Source organism: Choloepus didactylus, chromosome 4 (genome assembly GCF_015220235.1).
Source record: "Choloepus didactylus isolate mChoDid1 chromosome 4, mChoDid1.pri, whole genome shotgun sequence".
NCBI classification, from domain to species: Eukaryota; Metazoa; Chordata; class Mammalia; order Pilosa; family Megalonychidae; genus Choloepus; species Choloepus didactylus.
The window spans coordinates 165,815,371-165,833,684 of NC_051310.1; the positions used below are offsets into that span (position 1 = coordinate 165,815,371).

At 37.8% G+C, this 18,314-nt stretch overlaps 1 protein-coding gene across 5 annotated transcripts in view; it reads right to left on the reverse strand.

Annotated features, from left to right (window-relative positions):
• Nucleotides 1–409: 409 nt before the first annotated feature.
• The window catches only part of HEATR5A (HEAT repeat containing 5A), a 201,071-nt gene continuing 183,166 nt past the window's right edge, over nt 410–18,314 (reverse strand). For 4 of the 5 annotated variants that reach the window (XM_037834752.1, XM_037834754.1, XM_037834751.1 and 1 more), the window contains 4 exons: nt 11,526–11,750; nt 4,510–4,664; nt 2,262–2,475; nt 410–1,922 (listed from right to left, as the gene is read on the reverse strand). In XM_037834752.1, coding sequence (XP_037690680.1) covers nt 1,615–1,922; nt 2,262–2,475; nt 4,510–4,664; nt 11,526–11,750 — 902 coding nt within the window. In that variant the 3' untranslated portion in view covers nt 410–1,614. The remainder of the gene's footprint in view (nt 1,923–2,261; nt 2,476–4,509; nt 4,665–11,525; nt 11,751–18,314) is intronic. The other variant, XM_037834753.1, reaches the window with a different exon arrangement.

Sequence of the window (18,314 nt, forward strand, 5' to 3'; positions counted from 1 at the left end):
AAAGAGGAGGTGTAGTTTATGGGGGAGATAAGACATTATATTTCAATGGGATGTTTCATACATACAAGAATGTATTCAGTACAACTGGAAACAGATGAGAAGGCAGATACTTTTGCTTGGTTTAAGAAGAGGGAATACACGTTAAGTATAGCCAAACCAAGGGGAGGTGATATTTAAACCAAGCTAAAGGAGTGGGACTCTGCCAGGTAGAACAAGGGAGACAAGGGCATTCTACGTGAGGGGAACAATAAGAAATTTACACACTCAAATTCCTAAAGACTTAGAAAGACATAGAATCTAAACTACTACAAGGAATGCTACAAAGAGGTTTCTTTGAGAAAAAAGGCAAGTTCTTACAGAGAAGGGTTATTACTCATTTTTTTGTTGGTAAAATAATTAAAAATATACAAATGATAAAGAAAATTAGCTTTATTTATGTAAATCAGAAAATTGATTATAGTGTTACAATTTGTCAAATGTTTTAATTTGGAACAATTCACAAGAGTATTTATTTATATACAAAATAATAAAATACAGTACATCACATCGCTCTTGCTCGAATCAAGGTGTTTTCTCAATTCTGAACATGCCCCCTCATTTAGGTTTTTAATTTTTAACAAGGAAATGCTTTGTTTTTACATAGCATTTAAGAGGATTTACACAGTGTAATATTTAAGAGGAAGGAGAGTCGATGATGACCAACAATTAAAAAATGGTTTTCAACCAATATGACTTAATCATTAGTTTTTTATTAAAATATAATTCATGTTAAAAAAATACTTGCATTCATTAATCTAAATACAATATAGATATGAATCTATATGTACATTAAACTCATTGATATAAGTGTTTGCCACAAATGAAAATGAACAAAATTTGTTAGGAATAGAGGTAACAAGAGATTCCATGTGAGAAACAGGCGAACTGGAGATGTTCTACTCAATTTAAAAGGAGTAAAACTTTCATTTTCTGAATCCAATACAAACTAAACCAAAATATAATGGTGACAAGCCATTATATTTGAAAAGCCATTATATTTATAGACACCAAATCTTACGTCACAGCATAGGGATGTAATTGATTTATATTAATATACTGCATAATTCAAGACCAAGTTTCCAAACAGCTTTCCAATCATTTATTTTGTTTGAGAAATTCAAGAAAGTTTAGTGAATTATTTAATAAGGCAGGTGTTTAAATTAGTAGTTGGGACAGAATACAAATGAAGATAATTTATGCTACAATCAAATCCCTACCTGTCACAGTATTAAGTATACCATATGGGTATGGATTGTGAGAAGAAATTCATTTCATTTTTAAAGCAGTGAACTGTTTTAATAAGTTATGTTCTTTAGCATTTAAAATCTGGCTTTATGAAATGGAAAAAAATGCCCCCCAAAATGTTAGTTTACTGTCACTTTGAAAAGTTAAAGCTATTTAAGTCAAAACAATCAGCCCCACCTTCAAGTACACTTGTATCTAAAATGTCACTTTTGTCCCCAAAGAGGAGATGATCAAGTTTTATATTAAGGTGCTTACTATTAAAATATATATATATATATTAGAGAGAAAAAAAAAAAAAAATATATATATATATATATATATATATATATATTAGAGAAAACTGGTCTTTAACTGGATGCTTGAGCTCTTTCCAGGGTGCTTACTATGTTTAGATGTTGGTATCTTTACTTTGACACTTTCCTGATTGCCCTTAATAGCAGCCTCAAGGCGGGCTTTCAGGGCTGGAGAAGAAGCCATTAAACTTTTAAAAACTGAGGAATACTGAGGCCCAATCTTCATGAGATTTTGCAAAGCAAAGTCATGTAAATTTCTCATTGTGGAAGTTGCTGAGCCCAGAGTGTTCTCATCCAAAAGAAAGGAAATGAGGATGGGCAGAAGACAGGCCACCAGCTGAGAGCCTAGAATGTAAACAAATGATTTAAGTCCTAGGTTCAGGGACATAAATGTTCATTACATAAAGTAGTTGATCTATACATTCTTCCCTTTAGGGGAAAATAGTTCTTTCTATCTCTTTTCCCAAATTAATACTAAATAATATCAATACTTGGGATTAACATAACACCTACCTTTCAAAGAGTGTGAATTACAGATATAATGTCACGTGACTAATTAAATGTTTTAAATTGTACTTCATTTCAATAACATTAGAATTCTGATTTCTAATAGCTATTTCAAAAACAATAGAATTGCAAAGGCTGGCGATTCTGAGTTAGTATGAATTTAGTGTTGACACTTACGATGCTGTTCTTCAGCAACAGCCACCAGTGCTTCTAAGACCTTTATGCCTTCTTGAAAGAGTTGAAGCTCGGTAGTGTCTTTAGGCTTTCTGTTGTCTACTTCCTGAAGTTTTTCCACTATATATGATGCTAAAGAGTAAATGTATGGGTAGGAAACAGCTGGGTTCGGATACTGAAAAATGGACAGTAGTAGCTGATAGGTCTTGATTTGTACCTAATCAGGTAAGAGATAAAAACAGTATAAACTGTAAATGTGATTTTAAAAAAAAGGTCTCTGAAGACTCCTTATAGCTAAAGCAACAAAGCTATTTAAATTTATTTCTAATTTATCTTTAATTTTGGAAGTCCAAGTGCTGATAGGTATTCAAGCTTGGTTGCTGACAGTGGTTGTGACAATTAGGAGTGGGGATAGAGGCATATGGGTACAATACTGAAGGATAACTATTCGTGATTATTTCCTTTTCCTTTTCTCTAGTTCCCATTTCCCCTTTCATGTTCTTGATTTTACAAAGTAAGAATAAAACAAAGCAAAACAAAAAACACCAAAAACAACTTGAAAAAATTTCTGAGATTTTAGAAAATGTTTAAGGCAAAAATTACATATATTTGATATTCAAATATCATGGCCTGAAGTCTCAAGGAACCATGTCTGGCCTGTAATAATTACATATCACCATGACCGGAGCCAACACTTGGAGACTGCTACAAAAAGCTCCTGTGTGGGAGCCTGCAAAAGTGGAACAGAAGGACAAAAGGAAATGACCACGTATCAAATATATGCCATCTTTTACTCAGTTAATGGCAATGGTATTTGAATGATTATTTTTTTTCAGAGGGAAAAGCTGGTTTCTGTATGTATAGGAGTTGATACATTTATGATTATGTGCTACAAAATGAGTTTGTAGCACATACAAAGAATATGAAATTAATCTAGCAAATGAAGAGGCCATAAAGAATAGAATCAATTTATGTATTGCTTTTAGAATAGGTCCCATTATCTCACAGTCATATTACTGAAGGCATGTACTGGAATTTTCCTTTCCTTTGGGCTTTTTAGGAAGTTCGCTATAATAAGCTAAAAAGTGGCTTGTTAGACATAGGGGACTGGTGGTTTGATGGGTTGAGCCCTCTACCACAGGTTTTACCCTTGGGAAGACGGTTGCTGCAAAGGAGAGGCTAGGCCTCCCTATGGTTGTGCCTAAGAGCCTCCTCCCGAATGCCTCTTTGTTGCTCAGATGTGGCCCTGTCTCTCTAGCTAAGCCAACTTGAAAGGTGAAATCACTGCCCTCCCCCCTACGTGGGATCAGACACCCAGGGGAGTGAATCTCCCTGGCAACGTGGAATATGACTCCCGGGGAGCAATGTAGACCTGGCATCGTGGGACGGAGAACATCTTCTTGACCAAAAGGGGGATGTGAAAGGAAATGAAATAAGCTTCAGTGGCAGAGAGATTCCAAAAGGAGCCGAGAGGTCACTCTGGTGGCCACTCTTATGCACACTTTAGACAACCCTTTTTAGGTTCTAAAGAATTGGGGTAGCTGGTGGTGGATACCTGAAACTATCAAACTACAACCCAGAACCCATGAATCTCGAAGACAGTTGTATAAAAATGTAGCTTATGAGGGGTGACAATGGGATTGGGAAAGCCATAAGGACCACACTCCACTTTGTCTAGTTTATGGATGGATGAGTAGAAAAATAGGGGAAGGAAACAAACAGACAAAGGTACCCAGTGTTCTTTTTTACTTCAATTGCTCCTTTTCACTCTAATTATTATTCTTGTTATTTTTGTGTGTGTGCTAATGAAGGTGTCAGGGATTGATTTGGGTGATGAATGTACCACTATGTAATGGTACTGTAAACAATCGAAAGTACGATTTGTTTTGTATGACTGCGTGGTATGTGACTATATCTCAATAAAATGAAGATTAAAAAAAAAAAAAAGTGGCTTGTTAAAGTCCCTTACAAAGTTATAAAGAGATATCAATTTTAAAATGCCAGATTTTAAATTTATTTTAAAAATATGTCCTTTCTCTAACTTTGTCCCACCATCCTCTATCTTCAGGGTCAAAGAATTAGACCACTATTTTGTTTCGTCAACCTAAGAAAAGTAATTAATCCCAAACCTAAAAATAAAAAATTTTAGTCTGGTGCTTATCACTGAAGCCAACAAAATCACAAAGAAAAAGTTTTGCAGAAGCCTCTATATATTCCTATGAATAAAAATATCTCTGCTAAAGAGACTTACCATGGGATCTTTTATCTCAAGGGTAGCCTTAAATTTCTCAATACAGCGCTTCTGAAGGCAAGAGATGGTAGTTACTTCTGGACTGGGAGACAAAATAAATACTGCCATAGCAGTAAGTAGACTGATTTCATCAAGTTCTTGGTGTGTTCCATCTACTAAAGAGAAACGATCTATTAGAAACAGATTTCAGTAATACCATAATTACTGCTTTACATCAGGACAAAGTGTACCTGGTTTTAGACTACATCTATGTAAAGTTGTCTCTAGTTTGGCAGCAACAGTTTCTTTTGTGTACACAACAGTTGTCTTAGTTTGGTAGCAACAGTTTCTTTTGTGTACATAACAGATGCAGATAATAAACACCAACTGACTGACTGCAACCTTGACAAATGTCGTAGGTTTTAAGATGTGCAGTATAAAGTAATTCTAGAGCCAAGAATTACCAAATTAATTATAATGATGAAAGGCAAAGATAACAGAAGTATATGTATATTTACTAGGAATATACATTTACTAGTTATGTTACCTTGGACAGGAAACCTTTCTGTCTTCAGTTTCCTTATGTGTAAAATGGGAACCACAACAGTACTTACATTTATAGGGTTCTAAGGATTAAATGTGTTAATCGATGTAAAAGCATTTTAGAATAGCACGTGGCACACAATGCTCAATACATGTTAATTATTTTTTTAAAAAATGATTTATCATTTTAAAAAAATTTCTAATTTTCAAATACTTTCCAACTTAAAAGGACAGTTACAAAAATAATACAAACCCCATACAGAGAATTCCAACATACCTCTACTCCTTCAGATACCCTGACCTACCAATTTAAAGATTTTGCCACATTTTTCGAATCATTCTATCTATCCATCAACCAATCAACTGATCTATCTACCCACCTACTGGTCTATTTCACAATCATTTTCTGAGTGTAGGTTGTATACATCATGCTCCTTGAACACTTAATACTGACATGTACGTTTCCTAAGGACAAGGATATTCACCTATGCATCCTTTAGTGCAGTTATCAAGTTCAAGCAACTCAACATTGATATAAATCTTACAGTTTATATTCCAATTTTTTCATATGCCCCAAAAATGTCCTTTGGGGCCTCTTCTCTTCCATTATTAGATCCTTATTGCATTTAATTATCACTGTCTCTTTAATTCTTTTTTTTTTCTTTTTTTTCTTTTTTAATTGTGGTAACATTTACAACACAAACTTTCCTATCTCAACCACTCAAGCATACCATTCGGTGGGATTACTCATATTTACACTGTTGAGGAACGCTTACCACCTTCCATCACTAAAACTTTCCCATCTCCCCAAATAGAAACCTTACCACCGGGTTCCAGTTTGCTAATGCTACTGTTTTGCAAAATACCAGAAACGGATTGGCTTTTATAAGGGGGGTTATTTAGTTACAAATTTACAGTCTGAAGACCATGAAAATGTCCAAATTAAAGCACCAGCACAAGTATACCTTAACCAAAGGAAGGCCAATGGCGTCTGGAAAACCTCTGTTAGCTGGGAAGGCACATGGCTGGCATCTGCTGATCCTGGGCTGTGTTCCGTCTCCTCTCTCAGCTCCTGTGCATTCTTCAAAATGTTGCTCTTGGGGCATGTTGTCCTCTCTTAGCTTCTCCAGAGCAAACTCTGGGCTAGTATCTCCAAGGGGTCAGCAAAAATCTGCTTTCAATGGCCCTCTCCAAAATGTCTCTCTAAGCTGTAGCCAATGTCAGGGGTCCACAACTCCAAGCATGTCTAAGCTAAGCCAGAAAAAGACTGGGCCTGTGTGGCTCTTTTTAAAGTACTCCAATAAACTAATCAAGACCCACGCGGGGCCACACTTCCATGGAAGTAATCTAATCAAAGGTATTACCCACAGTTGGGTGGGTCACATCTCCACGGGAACAACCTAATCCAGAGATTCCAACCTAATCAACACTAACACATCTGCTCCCACAAGATTGCATTAAAGAACATGGCATTTTGGGAGACATAATACATCCAAACTGGTACACACTGTTATGCATGAACTCCCCATTCCCCCTGTCTCCCTCCCAATTCTACCCCTGGCAACCTGTACTCACTCTAATTTCTGTCTGTATAAGTTTGCATATTCTCCAGTATTTTCTTTTGAAGTTACCATGGGACTTAAATCTAACATCTTAAATCTGTAACAATCTCATTTTCTTAGAGACCAATTTAATTCAATGGTATATATAATGTTCCTATACTGCTCTTTAAATAGCTACCTTTACATAGCTCATCACACATTGCATGTTTATATATTATGAGCCCCAACCACTAATTCATCATTAAATTGGTGCAACTGTCTTTTAGATACTGTAGGAAGTAAAAAGTAGAGCTACAAACCAAAAACATAACAGTACTGGCATTTATATTTACCCATGTCATTACCCTCAATAGAGATCCTTGTTTCTTCATGTGGCTTTTTATGTTGTTGTTGTTTTGTTTCAACAATTGGTGGGGGGGGATGGTGAGAATCCCTTATTCTCTCAGCAGCATTTCATGTCTGACTTTCTCAAACAGAGCAGGTGGCAAAGGCAGGGGATCTATTGTCTAGTGTCCTTTCTTTTCAACCTGCACAACTCTCTTTAGCATCTCTTGTAGGGTCAGTTTAGTGGTGACGAACTCCCTCAGCTTTTGTTTATTTTGGAATGTCTTAATCTCTCCCTCATTTTTGAAAAACAGTTTTGCTGGAGACAGAATTCTTGGTTGGCAATCTTTTGCTTTCAGCACTTTAAATATGTCACTCCACTTGTGTCTTGACTCCATAATTTCTAATGAGAACTGGCACTTAATGTTTACTGAGTGCCAGGTCTGGTACTCCTACACTGACAGTTTCTAATGTTTTAATTTTCTCCGTTGCCTGGGCCATCACTACTGTTTCTTTTGATGTTTTGTAATCTTTTGTTGAAACCCGGACATTTTGATATCTTAATGTCTTATTGCTGGAATTTGGACTCTGAGTTTTCTGTTCCTTAAACTGGTGTGCTGGTTTGGAGCTATTATGTATCTCAGAAAACGCCACGTTATTTTAATCCTTCCCCGTGGGGCAGACCTATTGTGGGTTGGCCTTTTGATTAGGCTGTTTCAATTGAGATATGACCCAACTCATTCAAGGTGGGTCTTAATCCTTTACTGAAGTCCTTCATGAGAAGATAAAAGTCAGAGACATCTGAGGGCGCTTAAACTGAGAAATGCCCTGCAGATGTGAAGAGAGAACCCACAGACAATCAGAGAGAAAGCCATTGGAATCAGAAACGAAAGCAATGAAACCAGGGAGCGAAGGACAATAGACACCGGCCATGTGCCTTGCTATCTGACACAGGAACCCCAGATGCCAGCAGCCTTTCTTCAGAGAAGGTATCCTCTTGTTGTTGCCTTAATTTGGACATTTTCATGGCCTTAGAATTCTAACTTGCAACTTAATATAACCCCCGTTGTTAAAAGCCAACCCATTTCTGGTATATTGCATTCTGGCAGCTTTAGCAGACTGAAACAGCTACTAGTATCCTGCTAATGTTATGACAGAGATTCCCTTGAATGCCAGGAGCTTAAAAAAAAAAAGAAAAAGGAAAAAAGAATACACCTTTCCCAGTCTTTGCAAATTGAGCTGTGTGAGTACTCTCCTTCAGAGCTTATCCATACTGTGAGTTTAGACTATAGCTCCAGTTCAAAGCATAGGGATCATTCTGGGTATGCATCTTGTCTTGAGCATGCACATTTGGCTCTAGGAATTTCCCTGTTTATACGAATTTCCCCTCTTAGGAAACATGTCTCCTCACGGTCACAGGCACTGCACTGAATACTGAATGTTCTACAGCCAGCAATCCCCTGCCCCAGGCAATAACAAGGCAGGTACCTCATCAACAAAGGCATCTTAAAAGCAGTAGGGTCTTGTGGCACCCTGGCTGGCACCTTTCCAACCCTTCACCAGCTTGGTGTGAAGCCAGCCTGTGCTCCCAGTGTGGATCTTTGCTTCCAGTTCCAGAGGGAGCAGAATACCCCTTTTACACATACTGAGACCATGTATGACTTACCCAGTCTTTCTGGTGGTAGTCTGAGGGACTCACTGTCCCACAATTTGCCCTGCATGTTGAAGGCGGCTCACTGAGCTCTCCTAAAGAATCATCTCCCATACCAGCCAGGGCACCACAAGACCCTACTTCTTTTAAGATGCCTTTTTCTTGATGAAATACTTGCCTTGTTATTTGTGTGTGTTATGTGTGTGTGTAATTAAAGAGGCAAGGTCATCACAATCCTCAGCCTAAAAACTGATTTCTATTACTTCCCATTCTCACCTCTTTTTCTCCTCTCACATTGGCAGAGGTTAATTCTAAATTGTGAACTCAATTTCTTCCTGCCTAGACAGGGTCTCTGTTTTCCTCTCTAATACTTCTAACTCTCACCCCATCTCTACCTTTTTCTTTCCATAAGTATGAATGAACACATACTACAGTGTCATCTTTTAAAAAAAATTATTCCTGGATCCTACATCTTCCTTTGACTGTTTCTCTTCCTAAGAGGAAATTATTCATCATCTTTTCCCATCCTTACCTCTCATTTGGACATTGATCTGTAAGCTCTATTCCCGATATTACCTGACTTATCTATAGCATTTTACACTCCACTGTATTAAAATTCTCTTTTCTTTAGCTTCTGTGACTGTACTATCTTCTGGTTCTTCTCCCATTTTGATTGTGGTTCTCCTCTTGCTCTATAACGTCAAGCTGGATGATTTCAACCATCCCATATGTTGTACTGATAATACTCAAATACTTCTAGTTCAAGATAATTTCTAGCCCAGACCACTTTCTTGAATCCAGACATCTATGTATTTTGTTCCACCTGACTATCCTCTAGGCATTTCAAATTCAACTCACTATCTTCCCCTGAAAACTCTTGCTTTGGTATATCTGCTAATGGCACCATGAGGGCTGGATTCACTCTACCCTTTCAATTCCTAACCCAAACTATCAGTAAATGCTGCTGATACTGGCTTAACATGTTATTGTTATTATTTTTTAATCATTCTATTCCTCTTCACCCTTACTGCCACTAGTCTCTCTCTGATAAGCTTGCTTTCCTCTCTATACTGCTGCCAGTGATCCTTTAGAAATAGAAACTCCATCTTACTTACTACCCTTTTCTTAAAAACCCTTTAATGATTCCACATAGCCTGCTAATGCATCTACACTACAAAGCATGCCCAACTCTCTATAAATCTTGCTCCATGTACCATCCAGCTTCCTCTCTGTCTTCTAAACACCACTCACCACCCTCCTACTCTTTCTATTGCTATTCAGACACTCTCATCACTTTACATATTACCCCCAACTGTAAGATATATGGAGCCGAGTTGCTCCAGTCACTCCAAGGACCTGCAGCTTGAAGCTGAGCTGCCTAGCAGAGCTCAGCCTAGACCAGCAGAACCACCTAGCAGAGCTCAGCCTAGACCAGCAGAACCACCATAACTAACCAGCAGATCCCCTATAACTGAAAATAAATCACTATTTTAATCCATTTTGTATTAGAATACTATTTAGGTCTCTAGGCCTTTCATCAAACCATTATGCCTAAAATCCAATTCTATGACATTCATGTAAAGAATGCTTTCTAATCCTTTAAGAAACAGACCCTTCTGAGAAACCTCTTGGGGTAGACAGAGGATGTACCACTAAGATACCCTTCAAAGGAGGTTGTGCTGTCCAGCTGTGCAGAATGGGTCAGCTGTCAGCTCCATCAGGGTTGGCATCAGCCACAGGGATCTGCCTTGTCTGAGGTCACACCCTTCCTGAGGGAGACCACATCTGAAGTAAAATGTAAAGGCCAGGACATTTCTGTCCTATGTGGGACACTCTGATGGGCAAAACGTGCTCTAGAGCTCCTCTGACAGGTTTGCTATATTGGGAGACTGCATTGTACTTTGACTTCTTCTACCCAATATTGTTTCTTCCCTTTCCCTTTGCAAGTGTTGATCCTTAATAAACTTCTTGCCCCTTAAATTCCATTTTGGCATGTGTTTCTGGAGAATGCAGTACACCTGTGACACTCCCCCGATCCACTAAAAAAAGAAGCTGCTTACTCCCATTTTTCCAGTTTATAGTCTTTTTTATTGTACAAGAAATACAGAAACAATTAAGATATTATTGTCTTCAAGGAGCTCCTTATGGTACTCATCACACCCTACAGAAATTTATATGCACAGACTCCACTAGACTCCCAATTTCTATCACAAAGTGGATAGTCAATAAATATTGAATTCAATGGAAAAAATTTTACTAGATGAAATCAGGTATGGTTTATAGACAGAACAAGGAAGGCAGGAATAATTTGTAATATATATATATATAAAGACTTTTTAAAATGCTTATAACATACTGTTGAAAACATGACAGAAACAAGAAAAGAGAAGAATTTTAATGATACTGAAAATACTATCATTTATTGATATATGCCAGATAATAAGCTAGATGCTTTTCATATATTATGTTACTATTCTAAATGATTTCTGCAACACAATATCCTTATTTTGTTAATGAGGAAACTAAGGCTCAGAGAAGTAGGGTAACTTAACCAATCACATAGCTAATAAATGCTGGAATGAGGATATTATCTAGATTGATCTCATTTTATAATATATAGTTCATATACTTTACAGTATATTGTGTCTATTAAAAAGTTCTGTTAACTAGGCATGGATCATACTATATTTTTAATAAACATATAATTACATATTTGAAGGTCTCTCATTGTCAAATGAGAGAAATCTATAGGCTGTCATTTAATAGTATTAAAGGTTATATATACTAAAATTACAACATATATGTTTTCTATTTACCCTAGCGACATGTACTGAATAGAGTCTCCTCCAGATGACTGACTGCCAAATATGATCGAGTAAATGGCTAAGCCTCAAAACACTATTTCTCATTCTTTTTAAGGCAAATCAAACAATTACTTCCAAAAAGCTTTAAGTTACCTGGATCCCAACAGTCAAGAATTGTTGTTAAAGCACTGCGGAGAAGGTCAGTCCAAGCAGTATGGCTCTTTTCTGCTCGGGCCATAGGAGAAGATACTATTCCTTTCAGAGCCTGCAGGGAAGCTGCAACAGTTGAAGATAATTGGCCGCCAGGTAACTTCACGGCAGTTTCTCTGAGAACCCCAATTGTGAGGTACAGTATAGTAGGGAGAATTGAGATGCTTCCTGTAAAAGATAGATTTTTGAAAACACTATGGATTTCAACCTATATATACAGTACATTAATAGATAAGACAAAGCCAACAGTTTCTAGGTTATAAAATTATTTCTTGTAAAGGAATATACCAGTTAGATAATTTAAATAACTTTAAAAATACTTCTAGCCTAAATTAAATTTTTAAAAAAATTTATGGCAACACATTTATAACAAAATTTGCCATTTTAAGCATTTTTAAACAAATTTTTTATTTTGAAATAATTTCAAGTTTATAGGACCAGTTGCAAACGTAATACACAGAGGACACACAGAATTCCAACAGACCATGCCAGTCAGATACCCAGATCCATCAACTTTTAACATTTTACCATATTTGGTTTTTCTTTTCTTTTCCTCCCTCCCTCCCCTCCTTTCTTCTTCCCTTCCTTTGTCTTTCTTTCTTTCTGCCTTCTTTCTTTCAGTCTCTTTCTTCCTGTCTTTCTTCTAAACATGGGAGAGTAGTTTGTGTATATCATGCTCCTTTAACATTTAATACTTCCATGTACTTTCTTAAGAACAAGGATATTCACTTATGTAACCACCTTAAATACAATCATCATATTCAGAAAATTTAACAATGATATAAAGCTTACATTCTATATACCAATTTTTTTCATATGTACCAATAATGTCCTTGTGGGCATTTTCTCCTCCATTATTAGACCCAGTCCAGGATCGTGTATTACATTTATTTATTACTGTCTCTTTAGTCTTTTATTTGAAATTCTGGAAACATACATACTATGTGAAATTTCCCATCACAACTATTCCCAATCACAAAATTCAGTGCGATTAATCACATTCACAATGTTGTGCAACCCTCACCACCATCCATTACCAGAACCTTCCCAACCCCCCAAACAGAAACCTTGTATCCATTAACTCCTCATTCTCTCTCCCCACCACCCACCTGGTAACTTGTAGTGTACTTTCTAAGAATCTGATTATTCTAGCTATTTCATGTAAGTGGAATTATACAATATCTGCCCCTCTGTCTGCCTTATTTCATTCAGCATGATGTCTTTATGATGGAAAAGTTCATCCCTGTAGAAACCTGTATCAGAACTTCATTCCTTTTCTTAGGGCTAATAATATTCCATTGAAAGTATATGCAATGTTTTTTTTAACCATTCATCTGCTAATAGACATGGGAGTGGCTTCAACCTTTTGGGTACTGTGAATAATACTGCTATGAACATTAATGTACAAGTATCTGTCTGAGTCCCTGCTTTCAATTATTTTGGGTATATACCTAAGAGTGGCATTGCCAGGTCAGGTGGTAATTCTATACTTAATTTTTTGAGGAACCACCAAATTGTTATCCACAGTGGCTGCACCATTTTGCATTCCCACCAACTTCGAGGGTTCCTTTTTCTCGTCATTCTCACCAACATTGTTATTTCCATTTAAAAATAATAGCCTTTCTAGTGGGTGTGAAGTGGTACTTCATTGTGGTTTTGATTTGCATTTTACAAATGGCTAATGATATTGAGTCTCTATTCATATACTTATTGGCTATATTCATACCTTCTTTGGAGTAATTTCTATTCAAGTCCTTTACCCACTTTTTAAATGGGTTGTCTTTTTTGTTATGAGTTATAGGCATTCTTTATATATTCTGGATATTAAACTCTTATCAGATAGATATATAGGTTCTAACTATTTTCTCCCATTTGGTTGGCTTCTTTTCACTTCCTTGATCTTGTCCTTTGATGTGCAAGTTTTTAATTTTGATGAAGCCCTGTGTTTTGGTTTGCTAAAGCTTCCATAATGCAATGTATCAGAAATGGGTTGACTTTTTCAACGGGAATTTACAATTCTAAGGCCATGCAAATATCCAACTTAAGGCATCAAGAAGATTATTTTCTCTGGGGAAAGGCTGCTGGCATCTGAAGTTCCCCTGTCATATGGGAAGGCACATGCTGACATCTGCTGGTCTTTCTTTCCTGGTTCTGGTTTCAATGGCTGTCTCCAAATGTCTCTGGGCATTTCTTTCTAAGTTCTCTCCAAAATGTCTCTGCCTTTTATCCTCTCATAAAGGGCTCCTGTGAAGGATTAAGACCCACCTTGAATGGGCTGGGTCACATCTCAATTGAAATAGCCTAACCAAAAGGTTCCACCCACAATAGGTCTGCCCCCACAAGAATGGATTAAAAAAATATAGTCTTTTCTGGGAACATAATAGATTCAAACCAGCATACCTTATTTATCTATTTTTTTCTTTTCTTTCTTGTGCTTTAAGGCTTAAGAGTCCACTACCTGAAACAAGGTCCTGAAAATATTCCCCTATGTTTTCTTCTAAGAATTTTATAGTGTTTGCTCTTATTGATCCATTTTGTGTGAATAAAACAAAAAACACCTTTTTATTTTGTACTAATTTCAAACTTACAGGACAGTTGCAAAAACAATATAAACCTCATACAGAGAGCTGCAACATACATACCCCTACTCCTCAGATACCCAGATCTACCAATTTTAACATTTTGCCACCTTTACCCTTCTCTCCTCCCTCCCTTCCTTTTTGAAATAATTTCAAATTTACAGAACAGTTGCAAAAATAATACAAACCCTAAACAGAGTATTCCAGCACACCCCCACCCCCCAGATACCCAGAAGCACTAATTTTAATACTTTGCCTACTTTGCACTCCCTCCCTTCTTTCCTATTTACCTATTTTCTGAACGTCTGAGAGCAGGTTACATATGATTCTCCTTAACACATAATAATTCCATGCGCACATTTCCTATGAACAAGGATATTCACTTATGTAATCACCTTAAGTGCAGTTATGAAGTTCAAGAAATTTAACAATGATATAAAGCTTACATCGATGTTCAAGTAATGTCCTTGAGCCTTTTCTCCTCCATTCTTAGATCCTATCAAGCATATGTATTGCATTTAATTATCATTATCTCTTTACTTTATATTTATGTTTTTTAAAATTATGGAAACATATATACAACATAAATCTTCCCACCCTAAGCCCTTCCAAGCAAACCATTCAGTGGAATTAATCACATGCATAATATTGCAGTACTTTCACCACCATCCACTAATAGAAATTTCCCGTCACCCAAAAGGAAACATTATACTCATTTTGCATTAACTCTCCACTGCCCACCCCCTTGCTAATCTGCACACTGTTTTCTGTCTCTATATGTTTGCATACCCTCTGATATTTTCTTTATGATTACCATGGAGCTTAAATTTAAGGTCCTGTATCTATAACAAGCTTGTTTTCTTTAATACCAGTTTAACTTCAATAGCATACATAAGCTATATTCCTACAGTCTGGTCTCACCACCTTTATGTAATGTTGTCACAAATTACAAATTTTTGGCATTACAAACCCCAAACCATCAATTTATCATTACATTTAAATTCCCTCTTAGATTAAAAGTAAAACATACAATAGTACCCATGTTTATATTTATCCACATCATTACTTTACTGGAGATCTTTATTTCATTATGTGGCTTCAATTAATTGTCCAGAATCCTTTCCTTTCAACCTGGAGAACTCCATTTGGCATTTCTCATAGAGTCTGTCTAGTGGTGGGTGATAATCACTCCCTCATTTTTTTAAAATTCACTTTTATTGAGATATATTCACATACCATGCAGTCATACAAAGCATACAATCAGTTATTCACAATACCATTATATAGTTGTGTGTTCATCACCAAAATTAATTTTTGAACATTTTCATTACCATACACACAAAAATAAGAATAAAAGTTAGAGTGAAAAAGAACAATTAAAGTAAAAAAGAACACTGGATGTGTTTTTTTTCCCCCGTTTCTCTACTCATCCATCCATACACTGGATAGAGGGGAGTGTGATTCACATGGCTTTCCCAATCACACTGTCACCTCTAATACACTACATTTTTATACAACGTCTCCAAGATTCAAGGGTTCTGGGTTGTAGTTTGATAGTTTCAGGTATTTACTGCTAGCTATCCCAATTCATTAGAACCTAAAAAGGTTACCTATTACGTGCATAAGAGTGCCCACCAGAGTGACCTCTTGGCTCCTTTTGGAATCTCTCTGCCACTGAAGCTTATTTCATTTCATTTCACATCCCCCTTTTGGTCAAGAGGATGTTCTCCATCCCATGATGCCGGGTCTAGATTCCTCCCCCAGGAGTCATATTCCAGGTTGCCAGGGAGATTTACACCCCTTACTCCCTCATTTTTGAAAGCCAGTACTGCTGGATATAAAATGCTTGTTTGGCAATATTTTGCTTTCAGCACTTCAAACATGTCTTCTGATTGCCTTCTTGCTTCCTGGTTTCCCATAAATTACTGGCACTTAATCTTATTAAGGCTCTCTTGTATGTGAATGTTGCTTCTCCCTCATAGCTTTCAGAATTCTCTATCTTTTGCTTCAACGGTTTGACTGTAATATGCTGCAGAGCGGGTCTATTTCGGCTTATCCTGTTTGGATTTTTTGAGCATTTTGGATGTGTACATTCATGTCTTTTGTTAAGTTAGTCAAGTTTTGGGCCATTATTTCTTTGAATATTCTTTCTCTTCCTCTGGGAACCTTGCAATGTGTATATTGGTATGATGATGGTGCCCCACGTGTTTCCAATGCTCTGCCTACCGTTCTTTATTCTTTCCTCTTTCTCTACTCAGACTGGATAATTTCAATACTCTTATCTTCAAGTTAACTGATTCTTTCTTCTCCCAGCTCCAATCTGCTGCTGAACCCCTCAAGGAAATTTTTTATTTCTGTTACCATGGTCTTCGGCTCTGTTTGATTCCTTTTCATAATTTCTATCATTCTATTGGTATTATCTTTGTGCTCACCCATTGTTTGGTTGATTTCCTTCAATTCTCCATCCATATTTGAGTTTGGCTTTTTGAGCATATCCAGGACCATTTTTTTAAAGGTCACTGTCTGGAATGTCCCAAATTATATTCTCTTCATTGATGGATTTCTTTCTTTTTTTTTTTGAATCAAAGATTTTTATTAATTCTTCTACCAAGAACAACATTGATTTCCACCTATGACTTTTTTTTTAAAGATAAGAAACAGTATGTCGGGAGGCGGGGCAAGATGGCAGACTGGTGAGCTGTATGTTTTAGTTACTCCTCCAGGAAAGTAGGTAAAAAGCCAGGAACTGCGTGGACTGGACACCACAGAGCAATCTGTCTTTGGGCATACTTCATACAACACTCATGAAAACGTGGAACTGCTGAGATCAGCGAAATCTGTAAGTTTTTGCGGCCAGGGGACCCGCGCCCCTCCCTGCCAGGCTCAGTCCCGGGGGAGGAGGGGCTGTCAGCTCCAGGAAGGAGAAGGGAGAATTGCAGTGGCTGCTCTTACCGGAAACTCATTCTACTGATTCAAACTCCAACCATAGATAGACTGAGGCCAGACACCAGAGACTCTGAGAGCAGCCAGCCCAGCAGAGAGGAGACAGGCATAGAAAAAAAACAACACGAAAAACTCCAAAATAAAAGCAGAGGATTTTTGGAGTTCTGGTGAACACAGAAAGGGGAAGGGCGGAGATCAGGCCTTGAGGCGCATATGCAAATCCCGAAGCAAGGCTGATCTCTCTGCCCTGGGCACCTTTCCTTAATGGCCCTGGTTGCTTTGTCTATTAGCATTTCAATAACCCATTAGATCTCTGAGGAGGGCCGTTTTTTTTTTTGTTTTTTTTTTTTTTTTTTTTTTTTTAAATCCTTTTTGCTTTTTCTAACACAATTACTCTAAGAAGCTCAATACAGAAAGCTTCAAAGAATTGAAATTTGGGCACGTCAAGTCAAGAGCAGAACTAAGAGAGCTCTGAGACAAAAGGCAATAATCCAGTGGCTGAGAAAATTCACTAAACAACACAACTTCCCAAGAAAAGGGGGGTGTCCGCTCACAGCCACCATCCTGGTGGACAGGAAACACTCCTGCCCATCGCCAGCCCCATAGCCCAGAGCTGCCCCAGACAACCCAGTGTGACGGAAGTGCTTCAAATAACAGGCACACACCACAAAACTGGGCGTGGACATTAGCCTTCCCTGCAACCTCAGCTGAATGTCCCAGAGCTGGGAAGGGGGAGCAGTGTGAATTAACAGAGCCCCATTCAGCCATCATTTGAGCAGACTGGGAGCCTCCCAACACAGCCCAGCAGCCCATAACTGCCCTGGGGGGACGGCACTCACCTGTGACATAGCACAGTCATCCCTCAACAGAGGACCCGGGGTGCACAGCCTGGAAGAGGGGCCCACTTGCAAGTCTCAGGAGCCATACGCCAATACCAAAGACTTGTGGCTCAGTGGCAGAGACAAACTGTGGCAGGACTGAACCGAAGGATTAGACTATTGCAGTAGCTTTAAAACTCTAGGATCATCAGGGAGATTTGATTGTTAGGGCCACCCCCCCTCCCCGACTGCCCAGAAACACGCCCCACATACAGGGCAGGCAACACCAACTACACACGCAAGCTTGGGACACCAATTGGGCCCCACAAGACTCACTCCCCCACTCACCAAAAAGGCTAAGCAGGGGAGATCTGGCTTGTGGAGAACAGGTG